The sequence below is a fragment of the Mauremys reevesii genome, linkage group 7 (assembly GCF_016161935.1).
Source record: "Mauremys reevesii isolate NIE-2019 linkage group 7, ASM1616193v1, whole genome shotgun sequence".
Classification (NCBI taxonomy): domain Eukaryota; kingdom Metazoa; phylum Chordata; order Testudines; family Geoemydidae; genus Mauremys; species Mauremys reevesii.
This window is the reverse complement of record NC_052629.1, coordinates 9,088,858-9,111,439: the sequence shown is the minus strand read 5'-3', so window position 1 is coordinate 9,111,439 and position 22,582 is coordinate 9,088,858. Positions and strand designations below refer to the sequence as shown.

The following is a 22,582-nucleotide window of genomic DNA, read 5'->3' as shown; positions in this document are numbered from 1 at the left end:
CCCCAGCCAAGGTGTTCCACATCGCCACCAATCATACCAAATATGCCTCTCTCTATTGGCAGCCATACATTCCTGGTGGCAAAGGAGGACAGGAGAAGGCATATAAAAAAATGTTATTTCAAAACAAATTCCAATTTAAAAATAGAAAAGTATTGTTCCTTCCACTCAATTTAATGGAGTTATTCCCTTCCTGTCCTTCAGCCTCAACATACAAGAATAGTGAACTTCCTACTAGGCTTAATCCCACTGAACAGGCCTACTGGTAAGAATTATTCTTGAAGTAGGTATTTGTAGAATGAGACCCCTAACTTGTCATGCAGGAAATGGCTTCTTCATGTTCAAACTGTACAAATGATAAATATTTAAATTTCAAAATAAATGTCAATTTAGTATTTGAAAAAAGAATGGTGACTTTTGGAAATACACAGAAGTTTTATTTTATGAAATTAAATGGATATCAAATTCAACCTACTCACAGTTCAGATATTATATAAGGACTAAAGATAAAGATTTATTAGCAGACTATCAGTATTAAATATTGCTGGCAAAGGAACTCATATGTTATAAATTAATTCAATCTAAAGGTGTAAACAAATACACATTCTGAATGATTCCACCACACTTTACAATATTGTGTATTCAGTTCATTTTGGGGGAGGAAAAGAAGTACCTACGTCACCATTTTCTTGTCTAAGAAATATTGGTCCTTTTTGGCTCCAATAACTCTGCGAAGCGAAACTTCCTCTTTATCAATCTTAAGAAAACAAAAAGGACAAATTTAACTGCCTGTGACAGTCATTTATGATTAACCCACAGTATTTACAGTATTTTCCACTAAGACTGAACCAAAAGAGAATTACTTTAATGAAGATTCAGATAACTAAGAAAGTATTCTAATGAGAAGATGTGTTTTCTAGAAATGTTTTTAAAACTTACTGGTAACCTGTTGTCTGAGTTGTCAAAAATAATTTCCACAAATGCTGAAATAACACGAGGACCTGTGCCTTCCTAAAGAAAAAAAAGATATTTATTTTGGTTAGATTACTCCCTCTTTAAACTGATTTTTAAAATGTATATTTTTCTTGATTTCTCAAATACTCCAAAGTATTTATATACACATACTTATTTGATAATTTTCAAACTTACATTTCTGAAAATAAACTTGAGAAGTATACAGCTCAAAAGGTTGTATGTACATTGTGTCCTCTGTCTACAGTGCAGGAATTATATAAAATGTATAATTGTGTGCCAAAAGAGTATCAGATCCAGTTTTCTGCTGCACTGTTGTAGACATTTAATGAGGTTGACGATATGGAACTTCAAATATTTTTTTAAAAAAATCAAATACCAATAACATTGGTAATTTGTAGTACTGTAACTTTCTTGATTGACTGTATTAGGGAACAGTTAGGTCTATAACCTGAAAAGAACATTCCCTATTAAACACTGAAATGCATATGAGAATTTTGTACTACTTACTTAGGAAATTAGTGGTTCCCTTGCCATGTTACAAAAAGGCAAATTATGTTAATTTAAAGCAAAATAACTTTTGCCAGGAGGCAGAGAGGAAAAGTTGCTATGCACACTTTCAACAACAGCTATTTTAAGGTATTTGCATTTCAGTGAGTTGCCTACTTTACAACAACACAATATTTTAACACATATTACATCATTTTGTTTTGTTTTGAAGTATCTTCACTTACATGTAACAAAGCCAGTCTCTGCTCTGGGCGAAGATGACTAAACTCATCACTGAGGACAAACTGAATTGCTTTAATAAAAAGGAAAAAAAAGTAGTAGTACAAAAGGTCTGTTTTTTCTTTTAAGAGCAGTACTCAGTATGTTTCTTTATAACCAAATTGTATCCTTCTTTAGTTCATATATTAAGAGTAATATGCAAGCATTAAATCACAGTGTCTCATTTTTTAAAATAAACTCTTCTTGGGTCCTGTCATTTGGCCTTGTCTATTTGGCCTTGCTCTGAAAAATGTTCCATTGTTGCCAACCCCAGAGCAATGAACTGCTGAAATAATAGTAATGTAAACAAGTATCTGAGAGCCAGCAGGATTTGTACTATGTCATGTAGATCTGCTTAGAGCAGGTTTAGAATACACAGTGCTTAAAAATCCAAGAGGCACTTGGAGCTTTGTATATACTAATACTACCACCATAGCTGCTATCAGTCGAGCAACACTGGTGTTAGAAAAGGTGATAAATATTTCCAAAAAAGCCACATGTAGATGTAGCCTCGAGATAGCATAAGCAATCTACACTATATTGCTAGTCCCACACGTTACAGTCAAAAATGATAAAGCACAATGGGGAAGCATCACAACTGCCAAAGACTCTCAGAAGAGCTACCTGAGCTTACCTAAAATACTCTGTGTCATATAAAAACAAACACCAGACAACTCAGAATTTACTCAGTTAAAAGTGTTAAAGAAAGTCGCTGGTACTACACTTGCCTGATTGTCCCTATCTTCCTATTTTTAAAGATTTCCCCACCCCTGCCCTCATTTTGCAATGTAAAAGACACACACAAGGGAAACTGAATATTAAATAAGTGCATAATATAAAACTGGGAAAAAAAAGTTTATGGTTTTTCAGTCACAGTCATTTAGTTGTTATATGTAGCAACAGTAATACGTACCATAGAAAAAGTTACTTTTGCCAGATCCATTTCTTCCCACTAAATATGAAAGGTAACAAAGTTATAAATTCAGAAGTTTTCAGGAATTTAAATAAATTAAGTAAGTGGTATGGCAATACATTAAACTTCGGCAATGAATTTAAGAATCCAACTTTAGTAGATCTAGACAAAATACAACCTTCTAGGAATCAAATCACCTTCTAGCAGGATGGATCAGGGAGTCATTACCTGAACAAGACAGAATGGCGCCTAACCCCACTTCCCTCCCGCCCCACAACAGAGACATTACTGTGATCTACAAAACCTATGAAAGAGCATTTTATACTCAAAACAGTTATGATATTAAATCAATCCGGATTATCATCATCATTCGCCGTATTTTTAATACTAACTTTTGGCCAGGTTACATCAGTTTTAACTCTGGATACATTTCTTAGATCCCTCAGTTTAAATCACTCATATTTTACAAGAGTAGATTTATGTTTATATGTGGAGACTGATTCCACACACAACATATTTAAGTCCTCAACTTGTCAGTTGCAAAGAAACGAATGCATCAGCAAGAAGAGTACAGCTTTAATTATATTTCAAGTATCAAAACTATTGGTATAAGCCAACAGGTTTACACCAATACACATACAATAGTTTCATATAATCAAATCAACACCTGTGAATATTCCCATCACATTGATATGATATTTTAAGAGAGAAATAATGGTAAGACTATATTTTTCTTTTAAAAACAAACATTGTCTGGATGATTATTTTTTTTAAACTCTCATTGAAGTGAGACTCAAGATGCATGTGACATGAGCAGGCACAGTGACATTTTACACGCAACTTTGTCAATACACTTCCATTTTCACCTACGGTTACAGTTTGGTTACAGAGCCTCTATTGACCACACTTAAATTAATGTTGTCAGTGAATTTTCAGCTACATAATAAAACTACAACTAAAGAAAAAAAACTCAGTACTTGAATGGAAAATTACTAAGAATTTATTTTCTTAAACAACTAGAATCACTGAATAACTAAATAAGATGGGTTAGTGAGGGCTAGAGCAGTTTGATGGGAAAAACTACACACAACTCTGAAAGGACTAAATATTCCTATTTAAAACAGCAAAAAGGGAAATGAAAACCAACTCATATTTACAACTCAACACAAAGGGACAAATGCACTTTGGAAGTTTTACTTTGAAATAACTGAGGAGTTAAACTAACGTACAGTACATGATCAATCATCCAGTAAAGTGATTGGTTATATAGTAAAATTACTTCTAAAACATTAAGAATTATATGATTTTAAACATACAGTACTCCAGTGGTATGAAATTATTTTCTCAGAAGTAAAGTAAGAGAAAACCATTGCTAACTGCCCTGTACTGCTCTAAAGGAAACTAGTGTTTACCAATCAACAAAAACAACTGCATTTGAAAATTACACTTGACTACCAGATGACAATTTATATAGCTAAATGTAAACAATTAACACTTAAGAATGCAGTTTGATTGGGGATTTTTTTAAGCCAGCATTGTTCTGTGACCTGTTGCAAATAACTGTATTTTAGTTACATGTTAGGAACATAATGGGGAAAATAAATAAAAACTTGTTCCAATTTGAGGACAGGTGGTATCCTTAAATGTTTTCTATGAACAAATGGTGTAAATAATTATCCCTCTTTTATAATTAGTCACAGTATATGCAGTTCTTAAAGATAATCTGTATAACTCAGCCCTTTAAATATACAATTAAATTACCAACAGCTCATTTCTGCTAGATTTTGCAATTTGGTATACATTAACACTTGAAGCATTAAACATTATTTGACCACAATATTACTACTCATTTTTTGACATTTTTCTTTCAAGTCTGTCAGTTTTAAGTGGCAGAATATGTAACACCCCTCAAACTAACACCCTTCAAAGTATTTTAATCAGGCTGAACCTTAGGAGGTATCACCTGACATCCAGAATATAATTCATGAGACACAGTTCTTCAAGTATTCTGCAACCCTGATCCTACAACAAGTTCCATGAACCCCTGTGTCTGTGTGGAGCCTCACTGACTACAATGGAGCTCTGCACAGGTGGAGGGGTCAGCCCCTATACTAAATCTTATTGCAAGATTAGAGCCAATGAACAGTCATTATGGCAAAATTAAAATTAAATTATCTGTAAATCATAATAATTCTATTTGTTGCAAGTAGAAAGGGTCCTGTAATACTGGAGAGAACAGTTTCAAATTTAGTCAATATGTACACAACTGCCTCTGAAATCTGAAGGGCTATCAAAAATCATAAAGACCGCTGACTTGACCCTTGATCAAAAATATTGAGGTAATTGCTAGTTCACACTGTAATATGTTTATAACAACTTACCAATGACATTGTGTTTTGAACTGAAAGGATCTACAATAGTTTGATCTCTGTAGCTTCGAAATCCCTGAATGATCACCTGAGGGATAAACAAATTAAATAATCTTAAAAATCAAGGAAACTACCATATATACTCGTTCATAAGCCGATTTTATTTTTTTTTAGTAAAAAAGGGAAGCACCAGAGACAAGGTAGTTAGTGTGTGTTTGTTTTTTTAAAGAGGTACAAGATTTTAAATTTGTAACTCAAATAAATAGGTTTCTATTTTTTTTTTAATCACAATACATAGTCATTTTTCATTCCAGTCTTGCAGTTCAAATCCAAGTACATTTTAAGAAATTAAGGGTGAGGTTTAAAAAAAAAAAAAATTCTCACCCCAATATTAGTTTATGAGTAGCTTTTTTTGTATCACAGAAGGTACACTTGTACACATCTAGGTCAAAGAATAATAAGGAAATAATAAGGAAATATTCAAATAAACTCAATCTTGCTGTCACAGCATAAAGCAACATGAAAGGATGTACTTATAATGACAGATTAGAGTAAAAAAAAGTAAAGGGCTCAGCTCTAGCAGGACAGGAATTTTTTTTAAGTTAATTTCATACCCCATTCAGCATATTTAGCATAAGAGTGCAACTTGCAAGCTCTAAGTAGAGCAGTGGCTGCATGTAAAAATTATAGCTAGCAGACCTATTTCTATGTAGGAAGTAGACAAACATGCTCAGTAAGCTTTTTCAGTGTGTAGTGCTAAAACTAGTGAGCAAGATCAAAACCTCTCAACGTTAAAGCAGTCTGCCAGTTTCAAATGGAAAAAAAAGAGTCTTCCTTTTCTACCATTTATGTTAACCTTTTTGTGAAAATGTACAAACTATTGCTCATTATTTACATGGTGCTAATAGTCCAAGTATTTTCCAGACAGGAAGAAAATGTATAGGACAAATGAGCTCATTTGTCCTAACGGGCTCACCTAATACACACGCACAAAAACTACAGGAAAGGGATTAACTGAAGGTGAGAGACAAATCAGTAAGTTCAGAAATATCTCTCAGATATATTAGAGAGATACGGTGGGAGCAGTAATATCTTTTATTGAACCAACTGCTGGTGAAGAGACAAGCTTTCGCTCCACAGAACAGTTCTCCAGGTCTGGGAAAAGTACTCAGATTGTTAAGCATAAGTACGTAACATATACTCTAAAGGACCATTCAAGTTGAAGTGTCCTGTTAACAGCCCGGCAGTCATGGGACAAAAAAGGGAGTTAATAGTTTACAGATTATTGTAATAAACCATAAATCCAGTGTCTTTATTAATCCCATGATTTTTAGTGTCTACCAGAGAGTTATGAATTTAAGTTCCCAGGCTCATCTTTTGAAGATGTTGTGCAGGTTTCCTTTGAGGATGAGAAATGAGAGGTCAGATACAGAGTGATCATTTTGTGAAAAGTATTTGCCCACAGGTGACATTGTGCTTTTGTCTTATATTTCTCTGTGAGTTCATTAAAGTGCATACTAATTGTCTGGTTTCACCCACACATTTGTTATTGGGACATTTAGTGCAAATGTTATGATAGGCATGTATAGGATCTTGAAAGGTGTATTATGGGAGTAGGGGATAGTGATCATTGTAGCAATGTAGATATGTTTGCAAGTTTTACATCTGCTGTTCTGGCAGGGGTCTGGTGCTCCTCTGAGTTGATGGGTCCTAGTTTGTGGGGACCTTGCTTCTGATGATGAGCTGGGCAAGGTTGGGGGTTCTCTGAAGGCCAAAAGAGGAGGTTCAGGAAAGATTTCTTTCAGGATGCAGTCCTCATTAAGTATGGGTTGTAAATGTTTAATGATAACCCGTATGGATTCAAGCATGGAGTGATAGGTGACAACTAGGAGTATGCGGACAGAGGATGTTTTTCCTCCTGTATTAAAGCAGGTTCTCTTGGGGTATTTGGATGGCCCATTCCATGATGAGATCTACTTTTCTGGTGGAATGTCCTTGTTTAGTGACAGTATTTTAAGTGTGTTACAGTATGTATTGCAGACTTTCTCCTTGGAGCTTATTCTGTGGTATCTCAGGGCCAGGCTGTAGATGGCAGATTTTCATCATGAATGGTCCCTTAGGAGGTCTGTTTATTACTTATGATAAACAATGTGTTCCATCTTCTATTTAGCTGTGACACTCTGGGCTTGTCTACACTGGTCTGCTAAAATCAGCGTGGCTGCGATCAATGCAGCAGTATCGATTTAGTGGGTCTGGTGAAGACACGATAAATCAATGGGAAAGCACTCTCCTGTCAACTTCAGTACTCCGCCTTCCCGAAAAGCGGAAGCTAGGTCCAACATAACATGGTGTAGACATGCATTCGGACAACGTAAGCTACGTCGCTTGGGGGGGGGGGGTTCATGCCGCTGAGCGACGTAACTTACATCAACTTAAGCGGCAATATAGACCAGCCCTCTGAATACCTTTCCTAAACCTGAAGAAAAGCTTTGTGTAGCTAAAAAGCTCACCTTTTTTGGACCAATTTCTACAGGTGAAGGACATTACTTCACCCACCTTGTCTCTCTAATATCCTGGAACCAACACAGCTAACACAACACAACAAACCTCAGATACACTGTCAGTTCCGCATTTTTTTTCCTTGGGTGTAGCAGAGATTTCAGTCTGGTAAGCTAAAGTAAAATATAGTGCATAGGGTATTTGTATCTTAAAACTGGCTCTGCATACCAGAAAAAACTCAGCTAGCTTTTGTAGTACATGTCTATCTCAAGCAAACCCCTCCAATTACAAAAGAACATAAGAACGGCCATATTGGGTCAGACCAAAGAGCCAACTAGCCCAGTCTCCTGTCTTCCGACAGTGACCAATGCCTGGTGCTTCAGAGAGAATGAACAGAACAGGTAATCATCAAGTGATCCATCCCCTGTCACCCATTCCCAGCTTCTGGCAAACAAAGGCTAGGGACACCATCAGGAGATTCCTTCAACTCTCCCCAGTAAGGAGGACATTTCTGCCTAATACAAGACTGGGGTGAAGTGAGAGACAAAAAGGAGGGAATGAGGAAAAACCTACATAATCTACTTTAAAAAAAACTACATTTCTCCAGACTAGTTTTTAGTGAGAATACTTGTAGGAGAAACAGCGCTGGTATTGTCTTCATCTTCCTCCCTCTAGTTTATTCCCCCAATTGAAGCCATGTTGTTGTGAAAATTGTAATTGTCTCTCAAATAGGTAATTATAACTATGTGTAGGAGCTAGGGTGGCCAGATGTCCAGTTTTCGACCGGAAAGTCCAGTTGAAAAGGGAACCTAATAGTGTCCAGTCAGCACAGTAACCAGCTTCTGCTGCCAGGGAGCGGGAAGAGCAGCAGCTGCTGCTGGAGCCTGGAGTAGCACACAGGAATGGCTCCAGAGGAGAGGGATACCGGAAGCTCCTAAGTCCTGCCCCAAGCGCGGCTCTCCCTCCACCACCCTGCCCCGGTCACCCCACCCCAGAGCCCTGCTCAGCTGGCAAAGGGAAGGAGATGGAGAGAGGCAGCAAGTGAAGGTGGGGAAGAGAAGCAGGGGGCAGGGCATGTTCCAGTGCTCGGTGTCTGATTTTCACAAATTAGAAAGTTGGTCACCCTAGTAGGAACAGATGAGCTATTAAACACCAATATTGTTTTCCTACTAATATTCTCACTGCTGAAGGAAGAAATAGATTATATAAGCAAAACTGCTTCTAAGCAGAATAGTTTTGTTGGCATTTTCCTTTCCAGTATTCTGACCCCAGCATCCCTGCGTATTTATTCAAAATTGATAAAAAGCACCTATTCTGGGACTTAGGCACCATACAAACAATCAAAAATGCACACAAACTCATGATATTAAAAAGACTAGAAGAATCCTATCGACCCGCCAAAACAACCTTTCCCTCTACTACAAAACCCCCATTCAAATTCTGCCCCTGAAAAATCCTGATAAAATACAATAAATGCTGCAAAGCTCATGTATTCTGTTAGGATATAGATATTTAGGCCTGTCTGCAAAGGCCTATACTTTAAGAATTTAAGTGTATTCTTATCACTTAGCTAGTTATAGAGGTATAAAAGAAAGAATTAAAATCACTCTCTGTATGTGTAAGGGCCTTTTTTTACTGTGACAGTCTGAGGCCTGGTTTTTAGGCTAAGGCCTTCTCCTAAGCAGCAGAGGCAGCCATAAACTGGGAAGTGAAGGTCACATTCTTACATTTCAAACTAGTTGCATTGAAATAAGGTGCTACTGGGCTGTTAGAAATATCAGGACAGGATTGTATTTCTATCACCTTAAAAGAAAGGGAAGAGCCTGGAAGATGTAAAAGGAAACTTAGTTTGATAGCATTCTGTCTGGCAAGAACTTACTTATCAATAGCTGGGATGTAAAATTCTTATTTTTGTATTGTTCTATTAATGTAGTCTTCACTTCCCTATTGTTTGTCTGTATAATCTCTGTCTGGTTTTGTAATTGTTTCTGTCTGTTGTATAATTAATTTTGTTGGGTGTAAACCAATTAAGGTGGTGGGATATAATTGGTTAAATAACCATGTTACAATATGTTAGGATTGGTTAGTTAAATTTTAGTAAAATAATTGGTTAAGGTATAGCTAAGCAGAACTCACGTTTTACTATATAGTCTGCAGTCAATCAGCAAGTAAGGGGGGAATGGGAACAGGGACTGGGGGTGGGAGAATTGGGATCATATTTTGCTAAGGGAGGGGAATGGGAACAGGGACACAGGCAAGGCTCTGTGGTGTCAGAGCTGGGAAGGAAGACACTAAGGAGGGAAACTGGAATTATGCTTGCTGGAAGTTCACCCCAATAAACATTGAATTGTTTGCACCTTCAGACTTCGGGTACTGTTGCTCTCTGTTCATGCGAGAAGGACCAGGGAAGTGAGAGGGTGAAGGAATAAGCCCCCTAACATCTTGGTGTCGTTGACTCGGATGCGTCGCATCGGATAGGTGAGTGGCAGCCTGCAAGTCCCCCTACCCAACAGTCCATGCAGCTGCTTGGAGGGGGTATAGCAAACTCTCCTGATGGCAGTTGCAGGTTCTGGCAAGCCAGGGTAAAGGATTTTCTGGATATATGGATAAGAAAGAACCAGAGCCCATACCAGGTGCAGGGGTCAGCCTGGGATGAGATTAAAAAGGAAATGGAGGAAGTGTTAGGGGACCCTGAGGGATGGGGGGTGGCTGAGGAGCCCACCCTCCTTTGGTATATGGGTAGTGGAAGAAGGTCCCTGCCCACTGGGACTGAATGCCTTCCAGGGAAAAGAGGCACTTCAGTCCACTTGTGAGAGGTTTGAAGTAAAGGCAGCATTATGGGAAGCTGCCAGTAATCTTTCAAGTTTGGTACTGTTTCAGCAGGGGCTGCTGAAGGGTTGTAAAGTAGTTAGGGGTGGTTAAAGATAATATGGCACAACAGGGTTTAAAATCAGAAGCAGAGTTAACAGACCACCTTTAGAGACAGGAGCTGGGACTTGGTCCTGGGGAAGTGGAGGGGGGGGAAAAAAAAAGGTTCCAAAGTGAAAAATGGCTGGGTTTTCAGGAGCAGGTAACAACCCCCACTCTTCTACCAGAGCCAGGATGAGAACCTGGGGGTAAGGGTTCCCAACTGTTTCAACCTGGGGAGCCTACTCTTGGTTCAGAGCTAACTATATCCTTTTCTTCTTTCTCTGTTTACTTAATTTGCTGCTGGTAGCCTGTACTTTAGGTAATTGGTGTATCTCCAATTATTAGAGTTATTATTTGAAGATAGATAGAGTTATTAACTGAATTATCTCCAGTTCTCCTAGAACTGGAAAGGACCTTGAAAGGTTGAGTCCAGCCCCCTGCCGTCACTAGCAGGACCAATTTTTGCCCCAGATCCCTAAGTGGCCCCCTCAAGGATTGAACTCATAACCCTGGGTTTAGCAGGCCAATGCTCAAACCACTGAGCTATCCCTCCCCCATAAACTGACCTAACAAGCTTAATTGGTTTCTTTTCACGTCTTCCCCGCCCCCATCCCCACCCACACCCACCCCCACCCCTGCCTTTCCACACTTTTGTTTTTCTGAAGTTTTAGTGGAGGATACTTTGGATACTTATGTGAAATGTTTTTGGTGTTTTGTTTTGTTTGGGACAAAGTATTACGGAGGTCTGCTGTATTCCACTGGAATTTTTGGAGTAAAAGATCCATGGGTAACCATGGAGACAAATGTTTTACCAGGGAAGTGAGAGGGTGAAGGAATAAGCCCCCTAACATATTCCAGTTGCACCTAAAGGCCCCATTGTACTATGAACTGTACAAACATATAATAGACACTCTGCTACTCCCAAAAGCGTAGTCTTAATAGACAAGACAAAGAATTGGGTAGACAGGGGAGGGAAGAAAATGGCCTAATTCATTCTTTAATTTTTTTTTTTTTTACGTCTCTGTCAAACAGCAGGAGTAAGTCTGAGTTCATGAATCAAGGACCCTTCATGGAAAACAACTCTTGTTTAAACTCATGTGCTATACGCTTGGATACGTCAGATGATTACAACTCCACTGATATCACATAAAATGAAGCAATCTCTAAGGGCAGGTCTACACTAAGGGCGGGGGTCAAACTAGGGTACACAAGTTCAGCTACGTGAATAGCGTAGCTGAATTCGAAGTACCCTAGTTCGAACTACTCACCCGTCCAGACGCCGCGGAATCGAAGTCCGCGGCTCCAAGGTCGACTCCGCCACCGCCGTTTGCAGTGATAGATCTGAAATATTTTTTTACAAGGAAGGATGTGGATAAACTGGAGAGAGTCCAGAGAAGAGCAACAAAAATGATTAAAGGTCTAGAAAACATGGCCTATGAGGGAAGATTGAAGAAATTGGGTTTGTTTAGTCTGGAAAAGAGAAGACAGAGGGGACATGATAACAGTTTTCAAGTACATAAACGTTGGTTACAAGGAGGAGGAATAAAAGTTGTTTTTCTTAGCCTCTGAGGATAGGACAAGAAGCAATGGGCTTAAATTACAGCAAGGGCGGTTTAGGCTGGACATTAGGAAAAAGTTCCTAACTGTCAGGGTGGTTAAGCACTGGAATAAATTGCCTAGGGAGGTTGTGGATTCTCCATCATTGGATATTTTTAAAAGCAGGTTAGACAAACACCAGTCAGGAATGGTCTCAATACTTAGTCCTGCCTTGAGTGCAGGGGACTGGACTAGATGACCTCTTGAGGTCCCTTCCAGTTCTATGATTCTATGATTGAAAGGTCATACTCAAAGAGTAATTATCAATGGTTTGCTGTCAAACTGGCATTGTATCTAGTAGGGTCCCAAAGTGGTCAGTCCTGCATCCAGTAGTAGTAAATATTTTATTAATGACTTGAATCATGGATTGGAGAGTATGCTTACAAAATTTGCAGATTACATCAAACTGGGAGGGATTGCTAGCAAGCACTTTGCAAAACAGGATTAGAATTCAAAACAACCTCAACAGATTAGAGAACTGGTCGGAAATCAACAAAATGAAATGCAGTAAAGTGCAAAGAATTACATTTGTGCATCTGATTTTTCCTTCTTAATTACAAAATGGGGAGTAATGGGCTAGGTGGTAGTACTGCTGTAAAGGATCTGGGGATTCCAGGGATCACAAATTGAACATGAATCAATGTGCTACAGTTGCAAAAAAGGCTACTATCATTCTGGAGCATATTAACAGAAGAGTTGTATGCAAGACCCCTTCTATCAGCACTGGTGAGGCCTCAGCTGGAGTACTGTGTCCAGTTCTGGGTACCACACTTTGGGAAAGATGCAGATAAATTGGAGAGAGAGTCCAGAGGGGAGCAACCAAAATGATAAAAGGTTTAGAAAACCAGACCTACGAGGAACGGTTTAAAAAACTGGACATTTTTACTCTTGAATTTTATTAACCCAGTTAGTTTGGTTTTAGAGCTAAGGACTCCAGGTTTTGCTGGATTTGCCTAGTAAACAATACGCCCCCTACCCACTAAAAAGATTTGAGACAGGGCAATAACTGAAGAATTTCTCAGTCTGAACAGATGATTTTAATGAGAAAAGGCCTCTGAACAGTTTTTTCTGAAAGAAGTGGATTTATCTTGCACTCCTGAATGGAGAGTTTGACAAACATCAGCAATGATTCCAGCACCTCTTAATGTCCTTCAGACAGGAGAAGTCTTGGCCCACAAATCTCCCAACCAGCACCAGATCCTCAGTGAGTGACACTAGCAGACACTCAAATACAAAACACATTGTTTGTTACCTCCAAACAATACTTGGTTCCCAATTAGGGTATGTATGTCTAGAATAGAATTTTTTTTTAAGATGGTTAAAATTATTAGCTAGTATATTTTGTAAAAATCCACCCTTTCTCTTAGTCTAGCATATTTTGGAAGAATAACTCCAATCTAGACATCCAGCTACTTTATCTGTTAAGTAATCTGAAAACTCTACAATACTGAGAAACACTCACTGTCATCAAACTGACTAACCAAGTTATTTGCCATCTGGAATAATTCCCTGATCAAGACTCCATTGACACTATAGGGGACGCACAAATATTCTCAGGGGTCCCCAACGCGGTGCCCGCGGGGCATCCATGTGCACCCGCCTATTGGCCACCGGACAAGCAGACGCCGAAATGCCACCGAGAAGTGGCAACATCAAGAAGCGCTACTGCCGAAATCCCGCCAAATTTCGGTGACGACATCTCTTGATGACGCTCCTTCATGGCGGCACTTTGGCAGCGATGCCTCTTGATGTTGCCGCTTCACAGCGGCATTTCGGCGGCTGCTTGTCCGGCGCTCGCCCCACGGAAAAGGTTGGGGACCACTGCTTTAGCTCTTGCAGAAGATTTCAATCACTGTCATACTCAGAATAGAACTTGTCACCAGTACACTCACACTGAGGCTTCACACACCACTATTTTCAAGGGCCTGAATAATTGTGCTCCCACTAACATCTGATGTTCTTTCCTCAATGTCTGCCTCCTCTTCACCCTTAGCTTTGTACCCTTCTTTTAAACTGCCCTCACCTGAAGAAGAGCTCTGTGTAAGCTCGAAAGCTTCTCTCTCTCACACCCACAAAAGCTGATCCAATAAATCAGCAGTTCTCAATCAGGGGTCCTGGCCCCGAGCAGGATTTGAGGGGATCCTCTAAGCAAGGCTGGCATTAGACTCACTGGGGTCCAGGGCAGAAAGCCAAAGCCCCACCGTGCAGGGCTGAAGCCCGGGGCCCCAAGCCCTGCCATCTGGGGCTGAAACCAAAGCCTGAGCGACTTAACTTCGTGCCCCGCCCCCCATGGCGGGGGGTCCCAAGCAACTGCCCTGTTTGCTACCCCCTAACACCAGCCCTGGCTTTTATAGGCACAGGTGAGCCATGGAGTTTTTAATAACATTTTGGGTGGGCTTCAGAAAAAGGTTGAGAACCCCTGCAATAAATGACATTATCCCACCCACCACACCTGGCACAGCTGGCCATATCTGGGCCACCTAGCATCCTCCTTATCCCTTCAAAGGCACATTTTGTGGGGTCGCCCCCTCCCATTTCTCTTTATTTACACAGACCTTACAGAATTTTTTGGAGAGGGGAAGGGCTGCGCTCTGGGCCCAGGTACAATTCCCACCCGCCCCACACTTCCCGCCAGCCCTGCCTGCAAGGTGCGGGGGGGGGGGGGGTGCCGAGCAGGTGTGCAGCAGGCTCTGAATGGAGCCAAGCGGGCTTTGGCACCCGGCGGGCCCCCGCCGGCAGAACACACGGGGGGGGCTCCTCCCCGAGGGCAGGGCCTGGAGACGCTCTCCCCTGCCCCCACAACAGGGCCCGGCGTTCACCCCACAGCCGCTCACCCCAGATAGGGCCCGGGCCCCGCCGCCCCCGGCTCCCCAGGCCAGACCCTCTCCCCGGCAGGGGGGCGGCGCGGAGCCCGCCGCCTTACCTGTTTGATGTACATGTCTCCGGAGGATGGGGGCGGTTGCTGCCCCCCGCCGCGCTCGGCCTCCTTCGCCTCACGGCGCCCGCCTCGCTCCCCGCCTCCTCGCGGCGCGGCAGCCGGAGCCTGCCTGTCAGCCCCCACACACACAAAATGGCGGCGGAGCCGCCTCCCCTCGGAGCGGACCACTCGGAATGTGGAGCGGGGGGGCAGCGGCAGGGCCAGGGCCGTGGGGGCACCGCAGCGAAGGTTGGGGGGAGGGGGTGCGGCTCACTCACTCACACCCAAGGGCTGCGCTCCCGTCCCAGCCCCGCGCTGGGAAGCGAGCGAGTCGACACTCCACGTCCGCTCCTCACCCCCCCTCCCACGGCTGAGACAGGTGGTGCCGCCCGCTAGGGGGAGGGTTGGGCGCCAAAGGCAAGTGCGGGCGGAGCGGGGGAAACAGCGGGGAGGGTCCCGAGAGAAGGGGGACGGAGATAGGGGTTGGGTGGGGAGGTGGCAGGAGATGGCTGTGGGTTCCCCTGGGAGCCTATGGGGCTTGGCAGGGGATGGCTGTATGGGAGGGTTCCTACAGGGGGCGCTATGAGATGAGGTCGTAGGGGGATGGCTATATGGGAGGGTTCATGTGGGGGGCACAATGGGTGGGGGCTTGGCAGGGGCGTGGCTGTATGGGAGGGTTCCTGGGGGCACAGTGGGTGGGCTTGGCAGGGGATGGCTGTATGGGAGGGTTCCTGTGGGGGGCAAAATGGATGGGGGCTTGGCAGGGGGGTGGCTGTATGGGAGAGTTCCTGTGGGGGGCACAATGGGTGGGGGCTTGGCAGGGGGGTGGCTGTATGGGAGGGTTCCTGTGGGGGCATAGTGGGTGGGGGCTTGGCAGGGGGATGGCTGTATAGGAGGGTTCCTGTGGGGGGCTCAATGGGTGGGGGCTTGGCAGGGGCATGGCAGTATGGGAAGGCTCTCACGGGGGTGGGGGTGGCAATAATAAGCAGGCAGTAGCACTCCTGGGTATTATATCTTGTTAGAAGTAAACTCAATGTTTGACAAAAATGGGGCACATTAAAGGCACTTGACTGCCTCAGTTGCTACTAAAACCTAGCAGTGAACTGAAGAATGTGACTAGAGTGTTAACATTGTTATGGGAGCAAATGGTATGGGTTAGTTATAGCTTGTCATGTCTATGAAGTTTCACTCAATGGAAAAAACAAACAAAAAATGAGTTTCAGCATAAATGTTATCTAAGGATTGCATACTGCTTCCCAGGTCTCTGAGCACCATCAATGTAAATTCAATAGCAATAGCCAAGTCCATAGCAAACATCAGGGAGTCTCTGCCACTTCTCCTTTGCTATGAAAGCTATGCACGCAGCTGCAGTAAAATGTATTAAAAAAAATTGAGTATCCACTGTTGAAAACTACACTTGTTTCATTACAGTGGGTACAAAATGAGTCCAAGTGGCACATGTGGCTGTAGAAGGACAGAGACAACTCACATTTTATACAATGGAAGAGTACATACTAGGTGTGCTTGGGTTAAACAGAAGTCTGCAAATACACATCGTAAAGTGTCTATAACTCGTCTAGGGAACAGGATGCAAAGAATGTTGCTGAGGTGTTCAGTGGAATATCTACAAGCCACTGTATCTCCACCAGGTTGTAGGAACCTTCCAGTCAGTGGTGGCAGCTCTGTATAATTTTTGGTGGTGCCCAGAACGGGTCCAAGGCCCATGCCCCCACCTTGTAAGCGGATATATTTTTTAAAATATGTAAAAATGGACTGGAAATGGTAAGCATTTAACACTGCTATTGTGCAATATAGGGAAACTATCTTAAAAATTATTTAACTAAGAATATCAACTTTATTAATACTCTTTTGAATACGGAAACAACTAAGCACTCTTGGATCAATAACCCTCAAAGCAAAAAATTCTAATTCTCTATTGTACTCTAACCACGTAAATTGTAATAGCCAAGACTGATGAAAACTCCTTTTCTTATCTTTTAGATTTGCCACATCTTTCTTTTGGTTAGCTTCAGGTTGCAAGCTGGGTGTCGAACTCAGGCCGTCATCTGATGAATTATGCTTTTGTTCTTTTTCTCTGGGTAACTAAAGAATTCATCCATTGATAATTATGATTCTATGATTACACAAAATTAATGGGGTGGGGCTGAGGGGTTTGGAGTATGGGAGGAGGCTCAGGGTAGGGCAGAGGGTTGGCGTGCAGGGGTGAGGACTGCAGGATGGGGCCAGGGATGAGGGAGTCACGGTGCAGGAGGGGACTGGGGCAGAGGGTTGGGGTGCGGAGGGGTGAGGGCTCTGGCTGGGGGTGGGGATGAGGGGTAAAACATTTATTTCCTTTCCCAGGCTGGAGAGCAGGCCGAACTGGATAATTGGCCTGGCTGTGCAGAGCATTACTACTGGGGATGTACACTGTTGTTGTTTTAACTATTATACAAATATTTCAGCCTGGTAACCAAGATGAAAGGAATCTAAGAGGCTAAATCTTCATTAATGTGCACAGAGAGGTAATTGCGAAACTCTATTATTGGGGACATGGCTAGCCTGAAAGCCATATATTGTAAACAAGTATTTCTGTACCTATTTATGGCTCTCTCACAGTCTATGCATCTTTTATCTTGGACAATGATAATCAATTAAAGTGCTTCCAAGTTCTCAGTGCTGTAATGTTTGGGTTGCGAATACTTAATGGAATTTTGTCCTCACTGTAAAACCAGTGTTTTCAATGGAATTTAAAAGAATAACGGGGTGAGGGAGGACGACCTGTTTTGTGGGTCTTAAGGGTTTCTTTTTATATAACTAATTTTTTAGATTAAGTGGAGTTGTCACCTTGCTAAGGGCTTGTCCACACTGGGGTTTCATACTTAGAAACTGTGCCAGCACAAGTCTTGGTTAACTGGGCATGGATTGTCTACACTAGGGGCTTGCACAAATGCAGCTATGTTGGTGTAAAATAACCCAGTGCAGACAAGGCCTACAAGTCAGACAGTCTAGCACTCACAGCAATGCACCCTCAGAACCCCTTTAAAGAACAAAGGAAAGAAATGCCAACTCCTCAGCAAAGAGTGGGGCTGGGGATGAGGGGTTCACGGTGCAGGAGGGGGCTCAGGGCTGGGGCTGAAGGTTGGGGTGAGGGCTCTGGCTGGGGGTGCAGGCTTTGGGGTGGGGCTGGGCCAGGCATGAGGAGTTCAAACTTTGGGCTGCTGCTCAGGAGGTCCAAACAGGATAAACTCCCTTGGAGTTGCCTGCCGAGGGGGGGCGAGGAGGGAATGCTGCTATGCCACTGTGCCTCCTCCCTCCACAGACGCAGCAGTGAGCCTGCCGCTGGCACCACTGCCTTAGCCGGCAGCAGTCAGCAAGTGAGTACAGCACACAGCTGCAGGGGGCAGCCACCCAGGGCACAGGTGAGGCAGGGATGCTAGGGGAGGCATGTGCGGGCAGCAGGCGGGACCAGGGGACGTTCCCAGGGAGGCGGGGGGGTGGGGCAGTAGGCAGGAGACCTGGCCCCGAACATTGGTGGAGCCGGAGCCCTGAATTTGCTGGAGCACAGGCACTATGGGCCCATACAACTCGCCACCCCAGCTTCCAGTCCTTTATAACATTCCATTTCTAGGGTTAAGGCTCCAACCTATCCTGTCTGATTTAATGGCTCTGGAAAGTGATGCAACACCTCACAAACTGACATTTGTTTCCTGCAAGTTTAAACACTTTAAAAGGCTTTAGAATCCTTTCCACTCCTAGTAGATGTTCCTCCTGTGTTTTATAGAAATAAATGAAGCCATCTAAGTTCATGAGGATGTCTTCATTCCTCTGAACTTGGGCTAGACCATTTACTACCCTCTGAAACATCCCTGGTGCATTCATGCATCTGAAAAGCTCAGTACTGTGTTGTCTTCTCCTCCGTCCTCTCATTCAGAGAGAGGAATAGCTCAGAGTCTGTCAAGTACTCAGATTCCCGTCTCATCTCTAGGACCAGTAAATATCTTCTTAGGCAAAAAGTGCTTTTGCCTTCTTGAAGATGTTGCCACCCATTGTAATACTTACAGAAATCAAAACATTTATTGGGACACTGAAAGTAAGAACTCCAGCAGATGCTGGCACGACTGAACTTCCTCCTAGCCCCCCTGAAGCAAGACATCAATGTCACAGGTTAATAGCATTGTTATTTGGCAGCAGGTTTAAAACAAACTTAAGGAAGTATTTCACACAACACGTTGTCAACCTGTAGAACTCATTGCCGTAGGATGTTGTGAAGGCCAAAAGTATAACTGGGTTAAAAAAAGTATTAGATAAGTTCATGGATGCTAGGTCCTTCAAAGGCTATTAGCCAAGATAGTCAGGGACACAACTCCCTGCTGTGTGTGTCCCTAAGCCTCCGATTGCCAGAAGCTGGGACTGGATGACAGGTGATGGATCACTTGATAATTGCTCTGTTCTTGTTCATTCCCTCTGAAGCATCTGGCACCAACCAATGTTGGAAGACAAGACATTGGGCTAGATGGACCATTGGTCTGACCCAGTATGGCCATCATTATGTTTATGGTACCTGTATTCCTCCTCCATGATCCACCAGGGAACTCATTTAAAGGTTTACGGCTCCCAGCCATCACCTCTCTTCAGCAGAGACTCCCTCCCAACCATCGTTTTTCCAGGCTGCATAGTTCCCTGCTTACACTGTGATATTCCCAGTAAGCCTGACTGCCTAAACAGGCCAGCGTCTGCACTTTGCTTTCTCTCCAAAGGCTATGCACCATAACTACCCCCAATTACAAGTTACACACAGGTCTTCCTAAGCAAGCACTTAGATTCTTAAGATGAAAGCATTACAGGGAAAACATTAAAAAGAACCTCCATGCATGCTACCAGGAGTCACCCCAGTTTCAGCCTTGGGCTCTGGTAGGTGGTGTTCAAAACCCACAGCTGAGTTTTCCCTATGGTTCCAAGTTCATTACTAGCTCAGATTCAGAACCAGAACAAGCAGCTGAGCAGTTCATCCATTTCTTTATACATCTCAAGCCTTTGATCTCCAGTCTCTAGGAACAAGTAATCTGCAAAGACCTTCTCCTCATGGTGTAGCTTCAACAGGCAGGATTTTTGCCTAACCAGAGGTGGGGAATTTGCATTAACCTCCCCCTAGATATTCCCCAGGAAATCCATTTACCATGTATTATTCCAGAAGTCGATTATTGATGGTTACATTTTCAATATTTTAAACCACATTTTCAGACCTGAAGGAGAGCTGTATGGCTCAAAAGCAGCTCTCTCTCACTGCAGAAGTTGGTCCAATAAAAGATTCACCCACCTTGTCTCACATTTTCAATTGAGACCAAGGGTCTCAAACATGCAGCCCGCGAGGTTATTTTCTGCAGCCCACGGGCTCCTTGCAGGCCCCACGGGCTCCTTCAGCGTTTACCTAGAATGGCTCCAGCCTGATGCGCACTGGGGGCAGTGCAGGCTCCCCATTCCCAGCCAATGGGAGATGCTGGGGGCAGTGCCTGAAGCAACAGCAACACACATGCCCCTGTGCCCCTGCTCCCCCATGTTCCAGCTGCTTTCCGGAGCGAGGACAGGACAGACAGGCAGGCAGGGAGCCTGCCCTGCCCCCGGTGCACGCCAGGCCAGAGCCCACCCCTCTGAACCACTCCTGCAGTTGAACCCCCTGCCCTGAGCCCCTTGCTGCACCCTGCACCCCTTCTGCACCCCAACCCCCTTCCCTGAGCCACCTGCTGCACCCAACCCCCTGCCCTGAACCCCCTGCCACACCCTGCACCCCAACCCACTGCCCTGAGCCCCCTGCTGCACTCCGATCCCCTGTCATGACCCTCTGCCACACCCCTCCTACACCCCAACTCCTTGCCCTGAGCCCCCACCGCACCCTACCTCCTGCCACACCCCTCATCCCTCCTGCACCCCACACCCCAATTCTCTTCCCTGAGTCTCTGCCACACCCCACACCCCCTCCTGCTCCCTCTGGGGGCAGGGAGGGAACAGAGTTGGAGTGGGGATTTCGGGGAAAGGGGTGAGACATCATGGAAGGGGTGGAGTGGGGGTGGGCCAAGGCCGGCGGAGGTGCGGGAGGGGAATGTGTCAGTAATTCAGGCCAATGTACTAGGCCTCATGTGGCCCTCGTGGTCATTTGAGTTTGAGACCCCTGATATAGACCTTTGAACTTCCAGGCCTTGGATCACATCTTCCCCCCCCAAAGAGATTACATATTATCCTGGCCCACAATAATACATAAACTTTGCCTTTAATACAATGTACCCCCAAAGATATTTCAACTTAATTCAATCAGGTTTTTCAAGGATATTGCAGGGAATTGCCATCTGGATCACAAATCATGATATCTAAACACTAAGAGAAAGATACAGCACCACCTACTGGTGGAGCTGCTATCTGCACTGAGTCTAAATGAGCTGTTACCACTCAAAAAAAAAAGAGCTTGGAGTCATTCTGCTTAGTTCTCTGAAAACATCCACTCAATGTGCATCAGCAATCAAAAAAAAGCTAATGAATTGTTAGGAACCATTAGGAAAGGGATAGATAAGAGAAAATATAATGCCACTTTATAAATCCATGGTATGCCCTGGACACCTGGACTACTGCGTGCAGTTCTGGGCACCCCATCTCAAAAAAAAGATATATTAGAACTGGAAAGGTTGAGATAAGTGCAGCAAAACTGATTAGAGGTATGGAGCAGCTTCCATGGGTGGAGAGATTAAAAAGATTGGGACTGTTCATCTTGGAAGAGAGATGACTGAAGAGGAATATGATAAAGATCCTTACAATAATGAAAAGGTATGGAGCAAACGACTAGGGAAGTGTTATTTACTTCTCATAACACAAGAGCCAGGAGTCACTCAATGAAATTAAAAGCAGTTTAAAACAAACACAAGAAAGTACTTCGCACAATGCACAGGCAACCTGTGGAACTCATTGTCAGGCGACGATGTGAAGGCCAAAAGTATAACTAGGTTCGACGAAGAATTAGATAAATTCATGGAGGAAAGGTCCATCAATGGCTATTAGCCAAGACAGTCAAGGATGCTCATGCCCAGTGCTCTGAGTGCCCCTATACCTCTGACTGCTAGAAGCTGGAACTGGACAACAGGGGCTGGATCACCCGATAAATTGCCCTATTTTGTTAATTCCCTCTGAAACATGTGGCAGCGGCCACCATCATAAGACAGGAGGATACTGGGCTAGATGGACCATTGGTCTGACCCAGTATGGCCATTCTTAAATGCTTGTAGTTGTAAGCAGTTTCCCTTCAAAAATTGGAATAAAGTAATCATACATTTTCAGAGACTCGTGTGTTAAATTTAGAAGTTTTGCAACTTCTGATTTGAGAATACTAGCACTAACGCCAAGAAATCAGACTCTCTGGGCTAATTAGATCTTTGTAACAGCATTAACTATTCTGGGATTGCATCTACTTACCCCAAGTCTTAAGTGCGGTACTCAAGTTGTTCCAATGCCATGGTGACAGAAGCAGGATAAGAGCCTCTTTAAAACAGGCCTTTTGGCTTGTTTGGGTTCTTAAAACCAGTAATCCTTTTTTTAATGCAATAAGTTTAAAAATATTTACTACAGCAAGGCTAGGAGAATGGCTAAAGAGAAAGTCCA

At 43.3% G+C, this 22,582-nt stretch overlaps 1 protein-coding gene across 1 annotated transcript in view; it reads right to left on the bottom strand.

Moving 5' to 3' along the window:
- SMC3 (structural maintenance of chromosomes 3) overlaps nucleotides 1-15,126 on the bottom strand; it is a 48,732-nt gene extending 33,606 nt beyond the window's left edge. Inside the window, exons 1-6 of the mRNA XM_039481593.1 lie at nucleotides 14,948-15,126; nucleotides 5,032-5,107; nucleotides 2,651-2,689; nucleotides 1,704-1,771; nucleotides 937-1,008; nucleotides 675-754 (exon numbers count right to left, since the gene is read on the bottom strand). Of these exons, the coding sequence (XP_039337527.1) occupies nucleotides 675-754; nucleotides 937-1,008; nucleotides 1,704-1,771; nucleotides 2,651-2,689; nucleotides 5,032-5,107; nucleotides 14,948-14,962 (350 nt within the window). The 5' untranslated portion in view covers nucleotides 14,963-15,126. The remainder of the gene's footprint in view (nucleotides 1-674; nucleotides 755-936; nucleotides 1,009-1,703; nucleotides 1,772-2,650; nucleotides 2,690-5,031; nucleotides 5,108-14,947) is intronic.
- Nucleotides 15,127-22,582: the final 7,456 nt, after the last annotated feature.